The 27,586-nt window shown below is 52.3% G+C and overlaps 1 protein-coding gene across 1 annotated transcript in view; it reads right to left on the reverse strand.

Annotated features, from left to right (window-relative positions):
* The window catches only part of FRMD8 (FERM domain containing 8), an 83,299-nt gene that overhangs the window by 24,204 nt on the left and 31,509 nt on the right, over positions 1-27,586 (reverse strand). The window contains exons 6-7 of the mRNA XM_075326814.1: positions 27,548-27,586; positions 960-1,172 (exon numbers count right to left, since the gene is read on the reverse strand). The exon at positions 27,548-27,586 is cut by the window's right edge and continues 128 nt beyond it. Of these exons, the coding sequence (XP_075182929.1) occupies positions 960-1,172; positions 27,548-27,586 (252 nt within the window). The remainder of the gene's footprint in view (positions 1-959; positions 1,173-27,547) is intronic.

Here is a 27,586-nt window from a genome sequence, read left to right on the forward strand (position 1 = left end):
GGTCACCAGGTTTTTCCCTTATGAGCTGCGACCACCACCAGTGAGCCCTTATATACAGCGTTCTAGAATACTGTGTATAAGAGCCCAGGTTGCTCTGTATAACGTAAAAAACACCTTTATTATACTCACTAGGGGGTGGTCCAGTCCGATGGGCATCGCTGGTCGTGGGTCCAACGCCTCCTCTCTGCTGCGATCTCCGTCCTCCTTCTTCCCAGTTCAGTGTGGATGATGCACCCTATGTCATCCATACAGGCTGGCATTGCGGTCCTGCGCAGGCGCACTTTCATCTGCCCTGCTGATTGCAGATCAAAGTACGGTAATGGAAAAGTCATAAACCGCCCACGAATGCGCACCACAATACTTTGATCTACCCTCAGCCGGCCAGATAAAAGTACGCATGCGCAAGTACGCAATTGCGGCCTCTGTGGATGACGTAGGACGCGTCATCCCCACTTGGCTCGGAAGAAGCAGGATGGCGATCGCATAAGATGGAGGAGGTGATGGACTCATGACACTCATCGGGCCGGACTGTGCCGCAAGTGAGTACAATAAAGGTAGTTTTCATGTTTTATAGAGCGGCTTGGCCTCTAATATTCTAGAACGCTGTATATGAGGGCACTCATTGGTGGTGCCGCAGCTTATAGGGAAAACAATAAAATCTAGTGACAGTCCATTTAAACTGTTTTTTACAGCACCCCATAAAAGCCTTTAGAAGACAAAAAAAAAACAAATCTACAAAAAAAACATTTTAATAGTATTTTAAATTTTCTGTGGACATGTGTTTTCATGAAATGACATCCACTTTATTTGAACAGGTAAACCCAGTAGAGAAAAAAAAAAAAAAGCACTCGGAAAACTGCAGCATTTCGCTACTACTTTGGAACATGGTCTAATGCTATGCTAAGATTTTACCCCGAAATGCATGCAACAAATGACAGATTCCTCATTATCACACCTACCCATAGTAAGGAAGCTCATGACACTTCTTCAAATACTCTCTGCAGTTAACTACATCCCCGTCTTCAGAGGAAACATTTTCTGTAGCTGCTTTGTATGTATTCACCAGAGTCTCTTCGAAGCATGCTTGCCGATTCCCTCTATTTCGAAATGCAGTGAGTATTCCCATTTTCTTTTTGCATAGATAAGGAGGAAGAAAGGAATTCAGCTGTGGTCTGTAAGAGAAGCAGCAAAATAACAAAATGTTTTTTTTTTCTTTGTTTTCTTTTATTTAAATGTGCATCTGCATAAGGAAGTCAGAAGAATTCTCCGTGGAGGAACGTCACACTGCATCCTTCTTTTAGATGACTAATAGATTTATATTTTGTGACCATTACCTTCATAATGATCAAATATAAAAATCTATATACTGCCATATTTTCCAGACTAGAATAAGCAGCCAAATTTAGACAACAGGAAATTGGAAAGAAGGGAATTTTGTTTACTTACCGTAAATTCCTTTTCTTCTAGCTCCAATTGGGAGACCCAGACAATTGGGTGTATAGCTATTGCCTCTGGAGGCCACACAAAGTATTACACTTAAAAGTGTAAGGCCCCTCCCCTTCTGGCTATACACCCCCAGTGGGATCACTGGCTCACCAGTTTTAGTGCCAAAGCAAGAAGGAGGAAAGCCAATAACTGGTTTAAAGACCAATTCAATCCGAGGAAACATCGGAGAACTGAACCATACCACATGAACAACATGTGTACCCGAAAAAACAGAAAAACCCCGAGAAAACAGGGCGGGTGCTGGGTCTCCCAATTGGAGCTAGAAGAAAAGGAATTTACGGTAAGTAAACAAAATTCCCTTCTTCTTTGTCGCTCCATTGGGAGACCCAGACAATTGGGATGTCCAAAAGCAATCCCTGGGTGGGTAAAAGAATACCTCATGATAGGGCCGTCAAACGGCCCTCTCCTACAGGTGGCCAACCGCCGCCTGAATGACTTATCTACCTAGGCTGGCGTCTGCCGAAGCGTAGGTATGCATCTGATAATGCTTGGTAAAAGTAAGTAGACTCGACCAGGTGGGTGCCTGACACACCTGCTGAGCCGTAGCCTGGTGCCGTAATGCCCAGGATGCACCCACGGCTCTGGTAGAATGGGCCTTCGGCCTTGAGAGAACCAGAAGCCCAGTAGAACTGTAGGTTTCAAGAATTAGTTCCTCGAGCCCCCGAGCAAGGGTGGATCTGGAAGCTTGCGACTGTTTACGCCGACCAGCGACAAGGACAAAGAGTGCATCCGGGTGGCGCAGGAGCGCCATGCGGGAAGTAGAACCTGAGTGCTCTCACCAGAACCAACAGATGCAAATCTTTCTGAAATTGATGGACTGGACGAGGACACAAAGAAGGTGAGGTGATATCCTGATTGATATGAAAATGGGATACCACCTTAGGGAGAAATTCCGGAACCGGACGCAGAACTACCCTGTCCTGGTGAAGGACCAGGAAGGGAGTTTGTATGAGAGCGTTGCTAGCTCGGAAACTCTCCTAAGAGACGAGACCGTTACTAGAAGGCCACTTCCCGTGAAAAACGGGAAGGGAGACATCCTTCAAAGGCTCGAAAGGCGGCATCTGGAGAGCAATTAGAACCTTGTTCAGATCTCAGGGCTCTAACGGCCGCTTGTACGGAGTGCTGAGAAGACAAACTCCCCGTAGGAACGTGCGTACCTGAGGAAGTCGTCGTTTCTGAAAAAATACAGATAGCGCTGAGACTTGTCCCTAAAGGGAACTGAGCGACAACCCATTTTCCTACCTAGATTGCAGGAAGGAAGGAAACATAGACGATGCAACCGGCCAGGGAGAAACACCCTGCGCCGAGCACCGAGATAAGAACATCTTCCACGTCCTGTGGTCAATCTTGGCGGACGTTGGTATGCTAGCCTGTCTCATGGTGGCAACCACGTCCTGAGGTAATCCTGACGACACTAGGTTCCAGGACTCAATGCCACACCATCCGGTTGAGGGCCGTAGAATTCAAATGGAAGAATGGCCCTTGAGACAGCCAGTCTGATTGGTCTGGTAGTGCCCCCGGTTAGCCTACCGTGAGGCACCACAGAACCGAGTACCACAACATCCTCGGCCAATTTGTAGCGACGAGGATGGCGCGGCCGCAGTCGGTGTTGATCTAGCGCAGTACTCTGGGCAACAATGCCAGAGGTGGCACCTAAGGTAGCTGGAACTGCGACCAATGCTGAACTAAGGCGTTTGCCGCCAGAGCTCGATGATTGTGAAACCGTGCCATGAAGCTGGCACATTGTTGTTGTGCCGTGACGCCATTAGATCGACGTCCGGCCTCTGTCAGCGGCGCCAGATCTCCTGAAACCCGTCCGGGTGAGGAGACCATACTCTTTCGGCCACACCTCAGCGACTTAGGAAGTCAGCTTCCTAGTTTCCACACTTGGGATGTGAATTGTGGATATGGTGGATGCCGTGTCTTCCACCCACATCAGAACCTGCCGGACTTCCTGGAAGGCTTGCCGGTTGCGCGTTCTTCCTTGGTGGTTGATGTATGCCACCGCTGTGGAGCTGTCCGACTGAAGTCGGATATGCTTGCTTTCCAGCCGCTGTTGGAAGGATTGTAGGGCAAGATACACTGCTCTGTGTTCAAGAACATTGATCTGAAGAGTGGACTCTTGCTGAGTCCACGTACCCTGAGCGCTGTAGTGGAGAAAAACTGCTCCCCACCCTGATAGACTCGCGTCTGTCGTAACTATCGCCCAGGACGGGGATAGGAAGGACCTTCTTTTTGACCAAGAGGTGAGAAGAAGCCACCACCGTAGAGATTCCTTGGCCGCCTGAGAAAGAACGACGACTCTGTTGAGGGACGTCGACTCCTCGTCCCATTGGCGGAGAATGTCCCATTGTAGTGGACGCAGTAAAACTGCGCGAAAGGAACTGCCTCCATTGCTACCATCTTACGTAGGAAGTGCATGAGGCGTCTCAATGTGTGCGACTGGTTCTTAAAGAAGAGCTTGCAGCCCGTAGTGAATGCTGTTTGTCTAGCGGCAGCTTCACTATCGCTGAGAGAGTAAGAAACTCTATGCCTAGATATGTTATCGATAGGGTCGGGGTCGGATCTGACTTTAAAAAGTTGATGATCCACCCAAAACTCTAGAGAGTCTCCAGCGCAACGTTCGGGCAGTGTTGGCATGTTTCCTAAGAGAGTGCCTTGACAAGTAGATCGTCTAAAGACGGGACCACAGAGTGACCCTGAGAGTGCAGGACTGTGACTACTGCTGCCCTGACCTTGGCGAAGACCAGTTGGACTGTCGCTAGCCGGAAGGTAGAGCTACGAACAGAGGGTGTTCGTCTCCTATAACGAAGCGTAGAAACGCTAGTGCTCTGGATCAATCGGCACGTGTGGATAAGCATCCTTGATGCCTAATGATGCTAGGAAATATCCTTGGGACCTTGAGGCGATGACATGGCGGAGGATTCCATCCGGAACCGCCTGGTGTCCACGAGCTTGCTGAGCATTTTTAGATCCAGAACGGGACGGAACGGCCCGTTGTTATAGGTACCGCAAAGAATTTGGGGTAAAAACCGTGACCTTGTTCCTGAAGAGGAACGGGGGTCATCACTCTTTCTGCCTATAGAGTGCACCCTGTTTGCAGAAGAGCAGCGGCCCGGCCGGGAGGTGGAGAAATTCTGAAGAATCGAGTTGGAGGACGAGAAGTGAGCTCTATCCTGTACCCGTGAGACAGAATGTCTCACACTCAATGGTCATTGACCTATGGCAGCTAAATATCGCCAAGGCAGGAGAGCCTGCTACCGACCGAGGCCGCAAGTCATGAGGAAGCCGCCTTGGAAGCGGGTTTTCAGACTGTCGCTTTTTTGGGCGAGACTGAGCCCGCTAAGAATCTTAGCTCCTCTGATCCTTTTGAGTCCACATTGGACGAGGAAAAATGGGACCTGCCCGAGCCTCGAAAAGGCCGAAAACCCCGACTGCCTCTTGCTCTGTTGGGGTTTGTTGTGTCCGGGCTGAGGAAAGGATGAATCCTTACCCCTGGACTGTTTGATGGTTACATCCAACGCTCACCAAACAGTCGGTCAGCAGAAAAAGGCAACTGGTTAGGCAACCTTTTTTGGAAGCAGAATCTGCCTTCCATTCACTTAACGAGCAGACCAGGCTCTGCTTAAAAACACGGAGTAGCGGAGGCTACCGCCGCACGGTTCGCAGAGTCCAGGACAGCCTGAATCGCGTAAGAAACAAATGCAGACATTTGAGAGGTTAAGGATGCCACCTGCGGCACAGATGTACGTGTAACCGTGTCAATCTGTGTAAGACAAGCTGAAATAGCTTGGAGTGCCCCAAGGGAGAGAATGCCGGAGCCAACGGTGCGCCGACAGCCTCATAGATGGCTTTCGACCAGAGATCCATCTGTCTGTCAGTGGCATCTTTGAGTTTGCAGTTCCATCTCCCACTGCAACTATGGATCTAGCTACAAGCCTGGAGATTGGAGGATGCCGCTCGGGACATTGGGTCCAGTCCTTGACCAAGTCAGGGGACAGGGATAACGTGTATCCTAAGCCGTTTGGAGAAGCGCATATCTGGATAAGCGTGGTGTTCCTGGACTGCCTCTCTGAAGGCAGAGTGGTCCAGAAAAATACGTGAAGCTGACTCCTCCACTGGAGGAGCTGTGAGAAATAACCCACATTCTATAGATGGACGCTATAAGATTATTTACTATGGCGTCACAATCAGGTGTATCCAGATTGAGAGCGGTCTCAGGATCAGAATCCTGAGCCGCTACTTCCGCCTCATTACACAGCGAGTCCTTCTGTTAGGACCCTGATGAAACCGAGGCCGCTCATAGCGAGCCCACTTAGGCTGTCTGGGACTGACGTCCGTGCAGAGCCGTGACTCTGGGATGCGTGTGACATTCCCGGAGCTGTTAGTTATTCACACTGAGGGGGGCCATGGATCAATGATTCAACAGTGCCCATATTGTGAGAGACATGTCCGGACTGCTAGGCTTCTAGTATCATAGCCATAGTCTCAGAAAAACTGTCAGTAAATACTGCAGACACCGTCCTCATCCCCTGGCCATTAGTGCATACAATGGGAGTCTATGTACCTGCCGGCCGTATAGCCGTACATGCTGTACCAGCTGTATAGAAAAACATGTGGTTCTGCACCTTTGTTTTACACAGAGAATATGCTGATAACTCCTCCGCATAATCCAGGAGGGTATATACAACGTGCGACCAAACAGTGCAATGTATATAGTACAAGCATATCTATAAGTGCACTTCTGCACTAGTGGGGTTAGCACCACAGGTGCTGCTTAACGCCTGTTACAGCGATTGTGTGACTATCAGAATGCCAGGGTCTTCCACACTTGTCTCTGTATCGTACAGAAACTGACACTAATGGCTGCCGGTGTCCTTGTAGAGAAGGAAGCCGTGGGCGTGCCTGAGAAAGTGCGGGAATCCGGATTCACAGTGCACACAGTGAGAGGGGTGGAGTATGCAAAACATACTCCAGCTCTCAGCTCTGCTCTATGCAGCGTCACGCCCCTACCCTGACTGTCAGGGCTGTGGGCGGTAACGAAGGGAGCTAGGCCCAGAAGCCGGGGACTCGAGTTAACAGCGCGGCCGCCGTAAAAGCGCGGGCCGCGCTGAAGTCCCCGGCGCACCACAAGTGCCAGCCGCGCCGCAGTTCCAGCGGCCGGCGCGACCGATTCATAGAAGTGGCCAGCGTCCCGCCCCTCTCCTGACTGGCAGGTCTGGGGGCGGGAACGAACGGAAGCAGGCCGCAAAAGCCGGGGACTCTAGTTATCAGCGCGGCCGCCGTAAAAGCGCGGGCCGCGCTGAAGTCCCCGGCGCACCACAAGTGCCAGCCGCGCCGCTGCCAGCGGCCGGCGCGACCGATTCCTGGAAGTGGCCAGCGTCCCGCCCCTCTCCTGACTGGCAGGTCTGGGGGCGGGAACGAACGGAAGCAGGCCGCAAAAGCCGGGGACTCTAGTTATCAGCGCGGCCGCCGTAAAAGCGCAGGCCGCGCTGAAGTCCCCGGCGCACTACAAGTGCCAGCCGCGCCGCAGTCCCAGCGGCCGGCGCGACCAATTCCCATAAGTGAGCCTGCTTCAGCAAAGCTGAATGAGGCCATGGCACAGGCGCCGCAGCGCTGATGTCCCCCGGCGCACTACAACACCCAGCATGCTGCGGTGTGAGCGCCAAATGCACGGGGACACAGAGTACCTTGAGGAAGCAGGGCCATGTCCCTGATGTACTCCGCTCCATCCAGCATCTTCTCCAGGGGCTGTAGATGGAGCACGGTCTCAGTGCCTGGAGACCGGTAAATCCCACTTCACCCAGAGCCCTGTAAAAAGGGATGGGGAAGGAATCAGCATGTGGGCTCCTGCCGCCGTACCCGCAATGGGTACCTCAACCTTACAAACACCTCCGACATACAGTGGGGTGAGAAGGGAGCATGCTGGGGACACTATATGTGTCCTCTTTTCTTCCATCCGACATAGTCAGCAGCTGCTGCTGACTAAAAAGTGGAGCTATGCGTGGATGTGTTGCCTCCTTCGCACAAAGCACAAAACTGGTGAGCCAGTGATCCCACTGGGGGTGTATAGCCAGAAGGGGAGGGGCCTTACACTTTTAAGTGTAATACTTTGTGTGGCCTCCAGAGGCAATAGCTATACACCCAATTGTCTGGGTCTCCCAATGGAGCGACAAAGAAACATAATTTTATACTAATTAAAACTTCCCGGGTGGTCTGAAGGATGTTTACAGTGAAGATCAGTAACATTAAGATCTCCAAACCAAATATATAGATAGGCATGCAGGTCTTTGAAAGTAAATCCATTGTTACCTTTATACCATCTATCCGTTGCTGCATTCCTGAGAAATCAGTGTCATTATATATGCAAAGCTTACTATCCGATTTCCTTGCCTTTCCTTGTCTTTGAAATCGGTCTGATGGGGAGTCAAGGTCCAGTCACACTAAGCAACTTACCAGCGATCCCAACAACGATAGGGATCGCTGGTAAGTTGCTAGGAGGTTGCTGGTGAGATGTCACACTGCGAAGCTCCAGCGATCCCACCAGCAACCTGACCTGGCAGGGATCGCTGGAGCGTCGCTACACGAGCTGCTGGTGAGCTCACAGCAACCAGTGACCAGCCCCCAGCGCCGCGTGGAAGATGCTGCGCTTGGTAACTAAGGTAAATATCGGGTAACCAACCCGATATTTACCTTGGTTACCAGTGCACGGAGCTACAGAACAGAGCAGAGAACAGGGAGCAGCACACACTGAGCGCTGGCTCCCTGCTCTCCTAGTTACAGCACACATCGGGTTAATTACCCGATGTGTGCTGCAGCTAAATGTGCACAGAGCAGGGAGCAGCGCACAATGCTTAGCCCTGGCTCCCTGCTCTCCTAGCTACAGCACACATCGGGTTAATTAACCCGATGTGTCCTGCAGCTACATGTGCACAGAGCAGGAGCCGGCACTGACAGTGAGAGCGGCGGAGGCTGGTATCAAAGGTAAATATCGGGTAACCAAGGACAGGGCTTCTTGGTTACCCGATGTTTACATTGGTTACCAGCCTCCGCAGAAGCCGGCTCCTGCTGCCTGCACATTTAGTTGTTGCTGTCTCGCTGTCACACACAGCGATCTGTGCTTCACAGCGGGACAGCAACAACTAAAAAATGGCCGAGGACATTCAGCAACAACCAACGACCTCACAGCAGGGGCCAGGTTGTTGCTGGATGTCACACACAGCAACATCGCTAGCAACGTCACAAAAGTTGTTCGTTAGCAGCGATGTTGCTAGCGATGTTGCTTAGTGTGACGGGGCCTTTAGAAGCTGGTGCTTGGTGAGGAAACAACCTGAGAAGGCAGAGGATAAGGAAAGGGCTCTGCAGGTCCAAACGCTTCATTTGCATCATGATTTAAATGCTAATTTTTCAAGAATGCAACAATAGATAAAAGATGTAAAAGGTGTAGATTCATTTACCTTTCAAAGATCTGCAAGCCCATATAATATTTTGAGGGGAGGGGTTGATTTTATAGGCAAATTCTCTTTAATGCCAGTTTGGCTTCCTTGCTTGATGGTCTCGGACTGAAAGAGGTGTCAATATTTTATTCCATAGTATTCTAAAAACCAACAAAATATAGGCTGACAATGAAATAGCCAAAAAGTTCAATGACTGAGCACAAAAGCACACCATCTATTGACCAGAGTCCAAGGCTTACAGATATTCTGGCAGTAAATATGATGAATGATATAGGACTAAAATATACATTCATTCAATCCACCAATATAATGGATGCATCAGACAACGTTGCACATTTTACCTGTATCATGTCTTTCAGTCAAGACAGCACTCGTTATATGACAAAATGAATTAAAGGGAACCTGTCAGGTGCCATATACACCCAGAACCACGAGCAGTTCTTGGTGCATATTGCTAATCCCTGCCTAACCGTCCCTGTATACACTAGCATAGATAAAGAGATCTTTAGAAATACATTTTCTATAGATCTCTTTATCATATGCTAATGAGTGAGGGGACTAGTCGCAAGGGTGTCATTTCCCCTGGCTAGTCGGCCTATTAGCATGATAGTACGCCCCTGTGGGTGTGCCAACATGCTATTGAATGTGCAGCGTCACAAAATGATCTCACCTCTTCGCCGCCAACGCATCCAACACTGGATATCAGTGCGCATGATCCCGGACTTTGTCATGCGCACTGCACGGGTTTGAAGCCAGGATGCGTGCACCTGGCTTCATAGTGCGCATGGCCGCCGGGTGTACGAGTCCTGGCTTCAAACCCATGTAGTGCACATGACCAAAAGTCCGGAATCAGTCACACTGAGGTTCACTTTAAGCCATTTGTTCTTGTGCACAACGCACCCCACAGTTATACAATGAGGTATTATAGGAAGTCATTGTTCAGTCATTTGGTCACTCCATCTTTATTCTTCGCCAAGTGCCACCACCTCCTGCTTGTCTGATGTTGGGTGGGCAATAGAGCTGGAGTGACAGAGGCTTCAGATCTACACATAGCTCTTCAGCATATGAATTCTAACACCAATTTCACAGTAACAGAGGAACGGGCTAGCCATATGTAAAGGTATTGCTGGACTGGATGAAGAAACCTCTCAGGGCTTTGAAACGCGTTGAACAAAAAAAAAAAAAAATAAAATCACATTTTATCTACATAATTTGGACTGGTTTGGCGGCGCAGGTGATTAACCCTTTTCTTCCTTCCATTGTTTGGACCTGTCTTTGAAGGAGCTACATGCACATATGGCGGTTGATAACCTGCTGACATATTCCCATTATATGAGAAAAGAGGTCACTATTGTAGACAGTTTCCTTCTGCGTTTTGTTTTCTTTTTATGAGGAAAAAAGGGCAGCCAGAACGGCAACTTCTTCAGCATTGCTTCCTTGCCTTATGGTGGAGAAGGGAGAAAAAAAATAGCTAAACAATATACACTAAGGTAACTAAACATATACGTATAACAGAGCTGACAAACTGGATCAGTGTCTGCCTCTTAGGGTGCGTGCCCATGATCAGTGTTCAAAGCGTTTTGCATGTAGCATGCTTCAGCTGCGTCCACAATGCTGCGTTGTACAGTACAAGAACAGTGGATGATATTTCTAGAAATCTCCTGCCCACTGTGCGTGTATTGCTCGCAGTGTAAACTGACCTGTGGTGCGGTTTTCCGAGCGGCAGCATGTCAATTCTTTGCTGCGGAGTCAAAAGCACTCTCTGCAGGGAGAACAACGTGATAAACTGCAACTGCCCGAACCTGGATCGTGGGCACAGGCAGCTGCAGTCTCCTGCGGAGGAGATTCGTGGACCTGCAGGTCAGGACCCGCTGTATCCAGGACGCTGTCGGTCCTGATCATGGGCACATACCTTTACTGATTTACCCTCCATAGGAAGAGCAAACAGTTTACTAAATATCAAGCCTTTTCGAGGCATCAGCCTATATCCAAGGCTTCTACATTCTCAAATGATATCTTTATAAAGGATTTGCCGCACATACTACCCTGATGGAAGCTAAATAGATAAAGCCTTCCATGGCATAAATGGAGTCCTATGGATACACTTCACATATGCACTAGTGAGGAACTTCCCCACCATACATGCAGTGAGCAAGCCTCAAGCCTTAGGCGCACTTAGCCCAACTTACGGGTACTTCTCACATAGCGAGATCGCTGCTGAGTCACGTTTTTTGTGACGCACCAGTGACCTCATTAGCGATCTCGCTGTGTGTGACACTGAGCAGCGATCTGGCCCCTGCTGTGAGATCGCTGCTCGTTACACACAGTGCTGGTTCATTTTTTGCTCGTTGCTCTCCCGCTGTGAAGCACATATCGCTGTGTTTGACAGCGAGAGAGCAACGATCTGAATGTGCAGGGAGCCGGCTTCTGGCAGCCTGCGGTAAGCTGTAACCAAGGTAAATATCGGGTAACCAAGCGAAGGGCTTTGCTTGGTTACCTGATATTTACCTTGGTTACTAGCGTCCGCCGCTCTCAGGCTGCCAGTGCCGGCTCCCTGCACACGTAGCCGGAGTACACATCGGGTAAATAAGCAAAGCGGTTTGCTTATTAACCCAATGTGTACTCTAGCTAGGAGTGCAGGGAGCCAGCGCTAAGCGGTGTGCGCTGGTAACCAAGGTAAATATCGGGTAACCAAGAGTTTGGTTACACGATATTTACCTTACTTACCAAGCGCAGCATCGCTTCCACGCGTCGCTGCTGGCTAGGGGCTGGTCACTGGTCGCTAGTGAGATCTGCCTGATTGACAGCTCACCAGCGACCATGTAGCGACGCACCAGCGATCCTGACCAGGTCAGATCGCTGGTGGGATCGCTGGAGCGTCGCTAAAGTGTGACGGTACCCTAACTCCATATGTAAACTAATCCACATAACCTTTTCAAAGTAGGAAATAGGCATAGATGGAAATATTTGGAAAACTGGTTAAAATAAATGAACCTCAATACTGGTATATTAACACAAGGTACACATTTGGAAGAAATTTGAACGGCTCTCCTATTCACTTGTAAAAATCATGTATTTGCTACAAAAACACCTTCATTCAGATGAATGATACAGTCTGATACAGCACCGCACGACCAGCTCTACCCTCACCTACTGTATCCTCACCTATCCCTCGTAGACTGTGAGCCCTCGCGGGCAGGGACCTCTATGCTCCTGTACCTGTCTATGCCTTGTATTGATTGTGATTATTGTACCTGTCCCTATTTTGTATACCCCATTCACATGTAAAGCGCCATGGAATAAATGGCGCTAATAATAATAATAATAAAAATAATAATAAAAAATCTGCTATGTCTGAATATACCCCAACTGCTGGAAAAGGGAAATACTGGTAAAAGAAGCACAGTATATGTATCAAACACAATAGAAAAAAGAGAATTTTGTTTACTTACCGTAAATTCTTTTTCTTATAGTTCCGACATGGGAGACCCAAACCATGGGTGTATAGCTTCTGCCTCCGGAGGACACACAAAGTACTACACTCAAACGTGTAGCTCCTCCCTCCGGGCTATATACACCCCCTGGATGACAATCTACCCAGTTCAGTGCAAAAGCTGAAGGAGGACATCCACCCATAAGTAGAGATAGAGTAAAACTCGGAAAGACCGGAACTCTGTCTACTAACAACAGCCGGTGAAACACACGGAACAAAAAAACTGCCAACAGGCAACAGGGAGGGTGCTGGGTCTCCCATGTCGGAACTATAAGAAAAAGAATTTACGGTAAGTAAACAAAATTCTCTTTTTCTTCATCGTTCCTTATGGGAGACCCAAACCATGGGACGTTCCAAAGCAGTCCATGGGTGGGAAATAAACCAAACTGAGAAGTAGGCAAAACCTAACTTCACAAATGGGCGACAGCCGCCTGAAGGATGCGTCTGCCCAAGCTCGCATCTGCCGAAGCATGAGCATGCACTTGGTAGTGCTTCGAAAAAGTGTGCAGACTGGACCACGTGGCAGCCTGACAAACCTGCTGAGCCGTAGCCTGGTGCCTGAAAGCCCAGGAGGCACCGACAGCTCTGGTCGAGTGCGCCTTAATCCCTGGCGGAGGAGGCACCTGAGAACACTGGTAGGCATCGGTGATAGCCGACCTGATCCAACGAGCTAGGGTCGGTTTAGAAGCAGCGAGACCCTTGCGCTGACCAGTGGTTAGCACAAAAAGTGAGGTGCACCGCCTAAAACCGGCGGTGCGTGACACATAGATTCGGAGCGCCCGCACCAAATCTAAGGAATGCAACGCCTTCTCAAAGCGATGCACAGGGGCCGGACAAAGAGAAGGCAATGAAATGTCCTGGTTAAGGTGGAAAGGAGACACCACCTTAGGGAGAAAGTCCGGAGTCGGACGAAGAACCACCTTGTCTTGGTGAAACACCAAAAAGGGGGATTCCGAAGAGAGCGCAGCCAAATCAGAAACTCTCCTGAGAGAAGTTATGGCTACTAGAAAAACAACTTTCTGTGAAAGTCTGAACAAGGGAACCTCCCTGAGAGGCTCAAAGGGGGGTTTCTGTAAGGCCGTGAGGACCAGATTAAGGTCCCAGGGATCCAAGGGGCGCCGGTAAGGAGGAATGATGTGAGATGCGCCCTGCATGAAGGTGCGCACCTGAGCCAGTCGGGCGATACGCCGCTGGAACAATACCGACAGAGCCGACACCTGTCCCTTGAGGGAATTGAGGGACAGTCCTAGCTGTAGACCGGACTGTAGAAAAGACAGGATGGTCGGCAAGGAGAACGGCCAAGGAGCATGGTCGGAAGAGCGACACCAGGACAGGAAAATCCTCCAAGTCCTGTGGTAAATCTTGGCCGAGGAAGACTTCCGAGCCTGAGTCATAGTGGAGATGACCTCAGAGGGAATGCCTGAAGCCGTCAGGATCCAGGACTCAAGAGCCACGCCGTCAATCTGAGAGCCGCAGAATTCTGGCAGAAGAACGGACCTTGAGAGAGAAGGTCTGGGCGGTCCGGGAGATGCCACGGCACCCCTACGGACAGACGGAGCAGGTCTGGGTACCAAGCTCGCCTGGGCCAGTCCGGAGCAATGATTATGACCCGACGGCCCTCCATTCTGATCTTGCGCAGAACTCTGGGCAAGAGAGCTAGAGGGGGAAACACATAGGCCAGACGGAACTGAGACCAATCTTGAACCAGTGCGTCCGCTGCGAATGCTTGAGGATCGTGGGAGCGAGCCACGTAAACCGGAACCTTGTTGTTGTGCCGGGATGCCATTAGATCCACTTCCGGAGTGCCCCACTTGCGGCAGATTGATCTGAACACTGACGGATGCAGGGCCCACTCGCCGCTGTCCACGGTTCGACGGCTGAGATAATCGGCCTCCCAGTTTTCCACGCCTGGGATGTGGACTGCAGATATGGCGGACTTGGAGTCCTCCGTCCACTGGAGGATTCGTTGAACCTCCAACATCGCCAGACGGCTGTGAGTCCCGCCCTGGTGATTGATGTAGGCAACCGCTGTCGCGTTGTCCGACTGAACTCGAATGTGCCTGCCCGCCAACAGGTGGTGAAAGGCTAGGAGAGCTAGAAACACAGCTCTGATCTCCAGCACATTGATCGAGAGGGCTGATTCGGACGGAGTCCAAGTGCCCTGTGCTCGGTGATGGAGAAATACTGCTCCCCAACCGGAGAGGCTGGCATCCGTGGTGAGGATCACCCAGGACGGAGTCAGGAAGGAGCGTCCCTGAGACAGAGAGAGGGGCCGAAGCCACCACTGAAGGGAGCTCCTGGTCTGTGACGACAGAGCCACCAGCCTGTGCAAGGAAGAGAATCACTTGTCCCAACAGCGGAGAATGTCCAGCTGCAGGGGACGCAGATGGAACTGGGCAAAGGGAACCGCTTCTATTGACGCCACCATCTGACCCAGCACCTGCATGAGGTGTCTGATGGAATGACGGCGGTGCCTCAGCAGAGAGCGCACCGCCAGACGAAGGGACTGCTGTTTGACTAAGGGCAACTTGACAAGTGCCGGCAGAGTCTCGAATTGCATCCCTAGGTACATAAGCACCTGGATCGGGGTCAGAGTGGACTTGGGCAGGTTGACAAGCCACCCGAACTGAACGAGCGTGGCGAGAGTGAGCGAGACACTCCGCTGGCAGTCTGCACTGGATGAGGCCTTGACTAGAAGGTCGTCCAGGTAAGGGATCACTGCCAACCCCTGGAGGTGCAGGACCGCGACCACTGCTGCCATGACCTTGGTGAATACTCGAGGGGCCGTGGCTAAGCCGAAGGGGAGAGCCACGAATTGGAAATGTTCCTCTCCGATTGCAAAGCGTAGCCAACGCTGGTGTGAAACCGCAATAGGCACATGCAGATAGGCATCTCTGATGTCGATGGATGCCAGAAAATCTCCTTGGGTCATTGAAGCAATGACCGATCTCAGAGATTCCATGCGAAAGTGCCGTACCTGGACATGCTTGTTGAGAAGCTTGAGATCCAGGGTGGGCCGGAAGGAACCGTCCTTCTTGGGGACTAGAAAGAGGTTTGAGTAGAAACCGCTGAACCGTTCCCGGGCAGGAACCGGTACAATTACACCGTTGGCCTGCAGGGATGCCACGGCCTGAGAGAAGGCGGCGGCTTTGGAGCAGGGGGGGGGGTGGACAGAAAAAATCTGTTTGGCGGGCTGGAAGAAAATTCTATCCTGTAGCCGTGGGAGATGATATCCCGCACCCACTGATCGGAGACGTGTTGAAGCCACACGTCGCCAAAGTGGGAGAGCCTGCCACCGACCAAGGACGTTGCTGGCGCAGCCAGATAGTCAAGAGGAGGCTGCCTTAGTGGCAGCGGCTCCTCCGGTCTTTTGAGGACGCGGCTTCGCGCGCCAGTTGGGTTTACGATCCTTGGCTGCGGTAGTGGACGAGGTCGAGGGCTTAGAGGATGACCAGTTAGAGGAACGAAAGGAACGAAACCTCGATTGGTTCCTGCCCTGGACAGGTTTCTTGGCTTTAGTTTGTGGCAAGGAAGTACTCTTCCCGCCAGTAGCTTCCTTAATTATTTCATCCAGTTGTTCACCAAACAGCCGGGACCCAGCAAAAGGAAGACTCACAAGGTACTTCTTAGAGGAAGCGTCTGCTTTCCACTCTCGAAGCCATAAGATCCTGCGGATCGCGAGGGAGTTAGCGGAGGCCACCGCCGTGTGGTGAGAAGCCTCCAGGATGGCAGACATGGCGTAGGATGCAAAAGCCGAAGCTTGAGAAGTTAAGGCATCCATCTCAGGAATAGAGTCCCTGGTGAGGGAATGTATCTCCGCCAGAGAGGCAGAGACTGCCTTAAGAGCCCACACTGCCGCAAAAGACGGGGAGAACGAGGCTCCTGCCGCCTCATATACAGACTTGGCCAGAAGGTCAACCTGGCGGTCAGTGGGATCCTTAAGAGAAGTGCCATCAGCCACAGCAACGACTGTGCGGGCTGAGATTCTGGACACCGGAGGGTCTACCTTTGGGGACTGGGCCCATTCCTTAACCACCTCTGGTGGAAAAGGAAAACGGTCATCAGAACTACGCTTCGGAAAACGTTTGTCAGGACAGGCCCTGGGCTTGGTAACAGTGGCCTGAAAACTGGAGTGGTTAAAAAACATGCTCCTAGCTCTCTTAGGTGAGGTAAACTGGTGTATCTCTACCAGAGAGGCTTGTTCCTCTGACTCTGGTGGGTTGAGGTTCAGTACGGAGTTAATGGACGCAATCAAGTCACTAACATCCGCATCACCCTCAGACAAGTCAATGGGGTACATAGAGGTAGCGTCTGAGCCCACAGTAAACGAATCCTCCTCGCCCTGCACCTCGGCACGTGAATCAGAGCCGTGGGAAGAGGAAGGAGAAGGATCCCTGCGTCTCCGTTTAGGGGGACGGGGTCCTAGGACATGCTCTGAGGGCTCTGCAGAGCTCGGAGCAGCAGAGGCACCCTGAGAAGAGGGCTGATGCATGGTCAGCAGTGTCCGGGACAGCTGCCCCATGGAGTCGGCAAAAGACTGGAAAATAGCTTGTGAAAAGGATGCTACCCAGGCCGGGGGTTCAGCCACTGGGGCCGGAGCAGCCGGAGGGACCCCTGAGGAGGCTCCAGGCTGAGACACAACCATGTTAGCACAGGCATCACAATGTGGGTATGTGCTTGGCTCTGGCAGAATGAGCTTACATGCAGTGCATATAGCGTACATGTTTGCAGCCTTGCTCCGGGTGACAGACATGCTGCTGAGGAGGAAGCTCTGCAGCCAAAATACACTCCTGTAGAATGTCCTGAGAGTGTATAATAAAGCCCACAACCAGAGGTTGTGGCTTACCAGACCGCTCTCTGTGTGCCCTCCGGATTCCACAGCTCAGACCCCCAGTGAAGCGTCAGCCTTCCTAAACAGCAGCAGCTGCAGCATCCAGCGCCGATCAGTGTGATAAACGCTGAGAAAATGGCGCTGGGAGGAGGAGGGGGGGCGGAGATTAGCCCAAGAGCGGGAAACCGGAGGGCTAAGGAGAGATGCAGGGGAGGGGAACATCTCCTCAGAGAGGAGTCTCCTCCCTCTGCTGGCCGGCCGGTGGGCGGCGCCACTCTATTCCCCTGCCTGAATGACGTGCAGAGGTGAAACCGAAACTAGGCCCAAACAGAAGCCGGGGCCTAGATTTTAACATGCGGCCGACGAGCAGGCACCTTCGGCGCGGTTCTCAGGGGAAACCCCCAGAACCGGCCGGGATTTACAGTAAAGATAAAAAACACACTTTCCCCTTAATAAAAGTACCCGGGACCCCTGAAAAACGTCTCAATACTTAGCTTCTGAGACGCAGGGCCAGTCCCTGAGGGGGGGTTAAACGCTCCTTCTAGCAGGAACCAGACAGGGCTGCGGATGGAGACCGGTCTCCTGCAAGCAGAGAGGACCGAGACGGCTCCCACTTCAAACCAGAGCCTCTCAGAGGATGTGAAGGAGCGCGGCATGTGAAGGCTCCAGCCTTGTAAAGTCAACCTTAACAGCACCGCCGACACAGTGGGGTGAGAAGGGACATGCCGGGAGTCCAGACTGGACCCGCTTTTCTTCCATATCTTTAAAATCAAAATAAAAATGAAAAATCAGAGAATGCATGTGTGTGTGTGATCCTCCTGACACAAAGCATTGAACTGGGTAGATTGTCATCCAGGGGGTGTATATAGCCCGGAGGGAGGAGCTACACGTTTGAGTGTAGTACTTTGTGTGTCCTCCGGAGGCAGAAGCTATACACCCATGGTTTGGGTCTCCCATAAGGAACGATGAAGAAATAATCAGTACAGAATATAAACAAACTATTTTCCAAGTTTTTTGTTACATGTAGGTCTTTTTAAAGGAGAAAATGGTTAAAACACATGTAATGAAGCAATTACCGTATTTTCCGGATTATAAGACGCATTTTTCCTTCCCAAAATTTGGGAGGAAAGAAGGGAATTTTGTTTACTTACCGTAAATTCCTTTTCTTCTAGCTCCTATTGGGAGACCCAGACAATTGGGTGTATAGCTTCTGCCTCCGGAGGCCACACAAAGTATTACACTTTAAAAAAGTGTAACCCCTCCCCTCTGCCTATACACCCTCCCGTGCATCACGGGCTTCTCAGTTTTGGTGCAAAAGCAGGAAGGAGGAAACTTATAAATTGGTCTAAGGTAAATTCAATCCGAAGGATGTTCGGAGAACTGAAAACCATGAACCAAAGGAACAATTCAACATGAACAACATGTGTACACAAAAGAACAAACAGCCCGAAGGAAACAGGGGCGGGTGCTGGGTCTCCCAATAGGAGCTAGAAGAAAAGGAATTTACGGTAAGTAAACAAAATTCCCTTCTTCTTTGTCGCTCCATTGGGAGACCCAGACAATTGGGACGTCCAAAAGCAGTCCCTGGGTGGGTAAAAGAATACCTCAATAACAGAGAGCCGAAAAACGACCCCTTCCTACAGGTGGGCCACCGCCGCCTGAAGGACTCGCCTACCTAGACTGGCATCTGCCGAAGCATAGGTATGCACCTGATAGTGTTTTGTGAAGGTGTGCAGACTAGACCAGGTAGCTGCCTGACACACCTGCTGAGCCGTAGCCCGGTGTCGCAATGCCCAGGACGCACCCACGGCTTTGGTAGAATGGGCTTTCAGCCCCGAAGGAAGAGGAAGCCCCGAAGAACGGTAGGCTTCAAGAATCGGTTCCTTGATCCACCGAGCCAAGGTTGACTTGGAAGCCTGCGAACCCTTACGCTGGCCAGCGACCAGGACAAACAGCGCATCTGAACAGCGCAGGGGCGCCGTGCGAGACACGTAGAGCCGGAGTGCTCTCACTAGATCTAATGAATGCAAATCCTTTTCACACTGGTGAACTGGATGAGGGCAAAATGACTGTAAGGAGATATCCTGATTGAGATGAAAAGGAGATACCACCTTAGGGAGAAACTCCGGGATAGGACGCAGAACCACCTTATCCTGGTGAAAAACCAGGAAAGGGGATTTGCATGACAGCGCTGCAAGCTCCGACACTCTTCGGAGTGAGGTAATTGCCACAAGAAAAGCCACCTTCTGCGAAAGACGTGATAAAGAAACATCCCTCAGCGGCTCGAAAGGTGGTTTTTGAAGAGCCATTAACACCCTGTTAAGGTCCCAGGGTTCCAGCGGACGCTTGTAGTGTGGAACTATGTGGCAAACTCCCTGCAGGAACGTGCGGACCTGCGGAAGCCTTGCCAGGCGCTTTTGAAAAAATACTGAGAGCGCCGATACTTGTCCCTTGAGAGAGCCGAGTGACAAACCCTTGTCCATTCCGGATTGAAGGAATGAAAGAAAAATGGGTAAGGCAAAAGGCCAGGGAGAGAAACCCTTATCAGAGCACCAGGACAAGAAGATCCGCCACGACCTGTAATAGATCTTGGCGGACGTTGGTTTCTTGGCCTGTCTCATAGTGGCAATGACATCCTGCGATAAACCAGACGACGCTAGGAGCCAGGACTCAATGGCCACACAGTCAGGTTGAGGGCCGCAGAATTCAGATGGAAAAACGGGCCTTGTGACAGCAGGTCTGTGCGGTCTGGAAGCGCCCACGGCTGACCCACCGTGAGATGCCACAGATCCGGGTACCACGACCGCCTCGGCCAATCTGGAGCGACGAGAATGGCGCGACGACAGTCGATTCTGATCTTGCGTAACACTCTGGGCAACATCGCCAGAGGAGGAAACACATAAGGGAGTCGAAACTGAGACCAATCCTGAACTAACGCGTCCGCCGCCAGAGCTCTGTGATCTTGAGACCGTGCCATGAAGGCCAGGACCTTGTTGTTGTGCCGTGACGCCATGAGATCGACGTCCGGCGTTCCCCAGCGGCGACAGATCTCTCGAAACACGTCTGGGTGAAGAGACCATTCCCCCGCATCCATGCCCTGACGACTGAGAAAGTCTGCTTCCCAGTTTTCTACGCCCGGGATGTGAACTGCGGAGATGGTGGAGGCTGTGGCCTCCGCCCACAGCAGAATCCGCCGGACTTCCTGGAAGGCTTGACGGCTGCGCGTGCCGCCCTGGTGGTTGATGTACGCGACCGCCGTGGCGTTGTCCGACTGTATGCGGATCTGCCTGCCCTCCAGCCACCGATGGAACGCCTTTAGGGCTAGATACACTGCCCTTATCTCCAGAACATTGATCTGAAGGGAAGACTCTATCGGAGTCCAGGTTCCCTGAGCCCTGTGGTGGAGAAAAACCGCTCCCCACCCTGACAGGCTCGCGTCCGTCGTGACCACAGCCCAGGATGGGGGCAGGAAGGATTTTCCCTGCGATAGAGAAGTGGGAAGAAGCCACCACTGAAGAGAGGTTTTGGCTGCAAGGGAAAGAGAGACGTTCCTGTCGAGGGACGTCGACCTCCTGTCCCATTTGCGGAGAATGTCCCATTGGAGTGGGCGCAGATGAAACTGCACGAAGGGCACTGCCTCCATTGCTGCCACCATCTTCCCCAGGAAGTGCATGAGGCGCCTCAAGGAGTGTGACTGACCCCGAAGAAGAGATTGCACCCCTGTCTGCAGCGAAAGCTGTTTGTCCAGCGGTAGCTTGACTACCGCTGAGTGAGTATGAAACTCCATCCCGAGGTAAGTCAGTGATTGGGTCGGTGTCAACTTGGACTTTGGGAAGTTGATGATCCACCCGAACCGCTGGAGAGTCTCCCGAGCGATGGTCAGGCTGTGTTGACATGCCACCCGGGAGGGTGCCCTGACTAGGAGATCGTCTAAGGAAGGGATCACCGAGTGGCCCTGAGAGTGTAGGACCGCCACAACGGATGCCATGACCTTGGTGAAGACACGTGGGGCTGTCGCCAGGCCGAAAGGCAGTGCCACGAACTGAAGGTGTTCGTCCCCAATGGCGAAACGCAGGAAGCGTTGATGCTCGGGTGCGATCGGCACATGGAGATAAGCATCCTTGATGTCGATTGATGCTAGGAAGTCTCCTTGTGACATCGAAGCGATGACCGAGCGGAGAGATTCCATCCGAAACCTTCTGGTGCTCACATGCCTGTTGAGCAGTTTGAGGTCCAGAACGGGACGGAATGATCCGTCCTTCTTTGGCACCACGAACAAGTTGGAGTAGAAGCCGTGACCATGTTCCTGAGGGGGAACGGGAATCACCACTCCTTCTGACTTCAGAACGCCCACAGCCTGAAAAAGTGCGCCGGCCCGAGATGGGGGCGGAGATGTTCTGAAGAAACGAGTCGGAGGACGAGAGCTGAACTCTATCCTGCAACCGTGAGACAGAATGTCTCTCACCCATCGGTCTTGGACATGTGGCCACCAGGCGTCGCAAAAGCGGGAGAGCCTGCCACCGACCGAGGATGCGGTTCGGGGAGGCCGAAAGTCATGAAGAGGCCGCCTTGGAGGCAGTGCCTCCGGCGGTTTTTTGGGGGCGTGACTTAGACCGCCACGCATAAGAGTTCCTCTGGCCCTTCTCTGGCCTATTGGACGAGGAGGATTGGGACTTGGCTGAGGGCCGAAAGGACCGAAACCTCGGTTGTATTTTCCGTTGCTGAGGTCTCTTCGGTTTGGACTGGGGTAAGGACGAGTCCTTTCCCTTGGATTCCTTAATAATTTCATCCAATCGTTCGCCAAACAATCGGTCGCCAGAAAACGGCAAACCGGTTAAGAACTTCTTGGAAGCAGAGTCTGCCTTCCATTCGCGTAGCCACATGGCCCTGCGGACTGCCACCGAATTAGCGGATGCTACCGCTGTATGGCTAGCAGAGTCCAGGACGGCGTTCATGGCGTAGGACGAAAAAGCCGACGCCTGAGAAGTCAAAGACGCAACTTGCGGAGCAGAGGTACGTGTGACCGCATTAATCTCAGACAGACAAGCTGAGATAGCTTGGAGTGCCCACACGGCTGCAAAGGCCGGGGCAAAAGACGCGCCTGTGGCTTCATAGATGGATTTCACCAGGAGCTCTATCTGCCCGTCAGTGGCATCCTTGAGCGATGAGCCATCTGCAACTGATACTACAGATCTAGCCGCCAGTCTAGAGACTGGAGGATCCACCTTGGGACATTGAGCCCAACCCTTAACTACGTCAGAGGGGAAGGGGTAACGTGTGTCATTAAGGCGCTTAGTAAAGCGCTTGTCCGGAAAAGCTCTGTGCTTCTGGACAGCATCTCTGAAGTTAGAGTGATCGAAAAACGCACTCCGTGTACGTTTGGGAAACCTAAACTGGTGTTTCTCCTGCTGCGAAGCCGACTCCTCTATAGGTGGAGTTGGGGGAGAAAGATCTAGCACCTGGTTGATGGACGCTATAAGGTCATTTACTATGGCGTCCCCTTCAGGTGTATCAAGATTGAGAGCAACGTCAGGGTCAGAGCCCTGAGCTGCGACGTCCGCCTCATCCTCCAGAGAGTCCTCAAGCTGAGACCCCGAGCAGCGTGAGGAAGTCGGGGAAGATTCCCAGCGAGCCCGCTTAGCCGGTCTGGGACTGTGGTCCGTGCCGGAGTCCTCCACGTGAGACCTAGGGGCCACCCCGGGAGCACGCTGCGGCGCAGACCGAGAGGGGCCTGGAGGCGATGATCCAACAGTGCCCGGGGCCTGTGTAAGGACCGGTCTGGACTGCAAGGCTTCTAGTAGCTTGGCAGACCATTTGTTTATAGACTGAGCCATGGATTGTGAAAGCGACTCAGAGAGTTTCTCAGCAAAAACTGCAAACTCTGTCCCTGCCGCCTGGACAGGGGAAGCAGGAGGGTCTGCCTGAGCCGAGGGGCCCACTAGTGCCCGAGGCTCCGGCTGAGCAAGTGCAACAGGGGTCGAGCATTGCTCATAGTGAGGGTAGGTGGAACCTGCAGGTAACATAGCCGCACAAGAGGTACAGGTTGCAAAAAAAACCCTTTGCCTTAGCGCCCTTGCTCCTTGTGGACGACATGCTGTTGTCTCCTAGGAGAGTGATCACTGAGGGTATATAGCCAAAAGCAAAACAACCCGGCCGAACAGAGAAAATATATATATATATATATATATATATATATATATATATATATATATATATCTATATATATAATTGCCTTATTCTGTCTGTCTGTCTGTCTGTCTGTCTGTCTATCTGTCTGTCTGTCTGTCATGCTCCAAAATTGTGTCCTTACGGTGACACAAAGCTGATTGGCCGCTGGGCTCGCCATGGCCCCGCCCCCCCACACGGATTGGCCGCTCGCCCAGGCTGCGCCCCCACACGGATTGGCCAGCCGCTCGCCCAGGCTCCGCCCCCCCCACAGATTGGCCTCTCGCCCCGGCACCCTGCAGGCATTGGCAATTCGGCCACGCCCCGCCCCGCCCCCCTCACGCAATGCACGTTAGCTCTGGCCCCACCCCCTCCCTCCTCCCGCGCATTTCTCGAACTGACACGGCTGTCACGGAGGTGAGTACGGTACTCCCTGCCCACCCCCCCCCTCCCCCCCCGCCCCCGCTCGCACAGGACTGGTGTGGATACGTTGCTAACCATGCTCGCATGGTTACAAGCGCTGTCACGGAGGTGAGTACTGTACTCCCTCCCCCCCCCGGCCCCCGCTCGCACGGCAGTGGTGGGAGTGGTGTGGATACGTTGGTATCAAGCCCATCAAGGTCCTGCTGCGCCAGAAGATCCACACGCACACACACAAACATACACACACATCAGATCACACTCACACTCACTCTTACACACACCTCACACACACCTCACACACACCTCACATCGCAACCACATACTCACAACATCCTGGGATATCGCTTGCTTCTCGGCGGCGAAAATGTGCTGTTGTGATCTTCCAGGACCTGACGGAGGATCACATGGCCAGAAGCATGTGATATCCCCGGATGTTGTGAGTATGAGCGCGTAAGTGCGATATCGTCAGTGTCTGTGTGTGTGAGTGGATGCGATCGGGTGTGTGTGAGTGGATGCGATCGGGTGTGTGTGAGTGGATGCGATCGGGTGTGTGTGAGTGGATGCGATCGGGTGTGTGTGAGTGGATGCGATCGGGTGTGTGTGAGTGGATGCGATCGGGTGTGTGTGAGTGGATGCGATCGGGTGTGTGTGAGTGGATGCGATCGGGTGTGTGTGAGTGTATGCGATCGGGTGTGTGTGAGTGTATGCGATCGGGTGTGTGAGTGTCGGCAGAGGACCAGGCCGTGCTGGAGGAGGCTGGGAGCAGAGAGGCTGATCATGGGGAAGAGGGGAATGCTGATGCTGAAGGAGGCTGGGATGGGAAGGCTGGGAGGAAGGAGGCTGGGATGGGAAGGCTGGGAGGAAGGAGGCTGGGACGAGAGAGGCTGATCCTCAGGAAGGCTGAGGAGGGGAGGCTGATGCTGAGGGAGGCTGGAAGGAGAGAGGCTGAGCAAACGTGCTCCATCCGCCATACTGCGCACTCCCCATCGTGCTGCATCCCCCATGCTGCGCACTCCCAAACGTGGTCCATCCGCCATGCTGCGCACTCCCAAACGTGGTCCATCCGCCATGCTGCGCACTCCCAAACGTGCTCCATCCGCCATGCTGCGCACTCCCAAACGTGCTCCATCCGCCATGCTGCGCACTCCCAAACGTGCTCCATCCGCCATACTGCGCACTGGAGCACGTTTGGGAGTGCGCAGCATGGCGGATGGAGCACGTTTGAGAATGCGCAGCATGGCGGATGGAGCACGTTTGAGAATGCGCAGCATGGCGGATGGAGCACGTTTGGGAGTGCGCAGCATGGCGGATGGAGCACGTTTGGGAGTGCGCAGCATGGCGGATGGACCACGTTTGGGAGTGCGCAGCATGGCGGATGGAGCACGTTTAGGAGTGCGCAGCATGGCGGATGGAGCACGTTTGCAAGTGCGCAGCATGGCGGGTGGAGCACGATGGGAGGTGCACACCTCCCCCCAACACACACACACACGCGCACTGCACAACACACACACACTAGGAATCACAAACAACGCCCTACACAGACACCCACACAGACAACGCTGCACACACAAATATACGCACATACTGCACAACACACACATTGCTCAAAACATACCTCCCCCCAAAACACACCACACACACACAAACCGCACAACACACACACACACACACAACGCTACAGACACACAGCGCTCCACAAACAACGCAACACACGCAACACACATACAACACCGCTCTCACCCCCCGCGACACTCAGAACATGTACAGCGCCCTACACAAACACTTGGTAACTACACACAACAACATCTATATATATATATAACAAAAATCATACATGAACTACACAATACGTAAATTCTAGAATACCCGATGCGTAGAATCGGGCCACCTTCTAGTATATATATATATATATATATATATATATATATATATATATATATATATATATATATATATATATATATTATATATTATATATATATACACACTCCGGCACCCTAGGGGGACCAGCACCGGGTGACCGGTGTGGCTTACCGACCGCCCAAAGCGGTGTGTGTCCACCAGATTCCCTGCCTTAGGTCTCCCAGAGCTGCAGAGCTCGTTCCTGAAATCCTCCACCGGCAGAATGTGTGTAAAAATAGCTGCCGGAGCTCTCAAGGGAGGAGGGAGCCGTGGGCGGCGACTAGTAAAGTGCGGGAATCTGGTGCCCCACAGTGATCAGTGAGGGGGGGGGAGGAAACCTAAAGTATGCTCCAGCCCTCACTGCCGACGTCAGGTCGACCGTCCCGCCCTTACCCCTGACTGGCAGGCCCGGGGGCGGGAGTTATGGTACTAGGCCGCAATGAAGCCGGGGACTAAATTTAATACCGCGGCCGACAAACAGGCGCGGTCGGCGCGGAAGTCCCGGTCGTCACAAAACCAGCAGCTGCTGCAGCGTCTGTGAAACAAGCGCTCCATGCACCGTCCCCATGGGGACACAGAGTACCTTTAGATGCAGGGCCCTGTCCCTGAGGATACAAAGTCTCCTGTCCGGCAGATTCCCACAGGGGCTGCGGAGGGAACCCGGTCCCAGTGAATGGATGACCGGTTAGGATCCCACTTCTCCCAGAGCCTCTAAGGGATGGTGAAGGAAAAACGGCATGTGGCTCCAGCCTCTGTACCCGCAATGGGTACCTCAACCTTAACAGCACCGCCTACTTAGTGGGGTGAGAAGGGAGCATGCCGGGGGCCCTGTGGGGGCCCTCTTTTCTTCCAACCGATAAAATCAGCAGCTGCTGCTGACTAAAATGGGAGCATGAGTGAATGTGTGCCTCCTTCCACACAAAGCATAAAACTGAGGAGCCCGTGATGCACGGGAGGGTGTATAGGCAGAGGGGAGGGGTTACACTTTTTTAAAGTGTAATACTTTGTGTGGCCTCCGGAGGCAGAAGCTATACACCCAATTGTCTGGGTCTCCCAATGGAGCGACAAAGAAATGAGGGGTGTGTCTTATAATTTGAATGTAGCTAACCAGGAGGTGGTGGAGAGAGTTAGCAGGAGGCAGGGGCGATGCTGCGGACGCTGGGATGCGGGCTGCTGCACTGCGGAAGGGGAGGCGGGGGCCATCCTGAAAATGTCGGCGGTGCAGGCTTTAAATAATGGCGCTCAGAGTCGGTGCATACGCAGATGGAGCTCTCGGCTCAAGATCTCATTTGCACTTGTGCCGCCTCTGGCCTACCGATCTCCCAGCAGCGGACTTAAGGAAAATGGAACTGATAGCTCAATCTGCACACACCCTCTCTGGTCACCATTACTTTGAAGCCCACACCACCAACAGTTCCTGGATGTTGCCTACCTCATACCGCCTGCAGCATCGCCCTGCTCCACCACCGGCCCTGCCTCCTGTAACCCCGCATCAGCACTGCTGCCCCACCCCTCGCCCCCCCGTTGAGACACTACCAAGATGGCCCCACTTTTCATTTTTTTCTAGCCTCTTTTTCTCTTTAAATTTAGGGTGCGTCTTATAATGCAGTGCGTCTTATAAACAGAAAAATATGGTATACTACATGGAGACAATTGGCTAAATGTCTGTCTTCATCTAAAAGAGTACATATTACTAATCAACCTATCGAGAAACAGGAATATGAATACTACATATAGCAGAGATGATAATACTAATACATACTACTTTACCTTAGTGTAGAGGGTGTATGTGTTTCCTGCCTATATGGC

The sequence above is a fragment of the Anomaloglossus baeobatrachus genome, chromosome 10, assembly GCF_048569485.1.
Source record: "Anomaloglossus baeobatrachus isolate aAnoBae1 chromosome 10, aAnoBae1.hap1, whole genome shotgun sequence".
In the NCBI taxonomy this organism is placed as follows: domain Eukaryota; kingdom Metazoa; phylum Chordata; class Amphibia; order Anura; family Aromobatidae; genus Anomaloglossus; species Anomaloglossus baeobatrachus.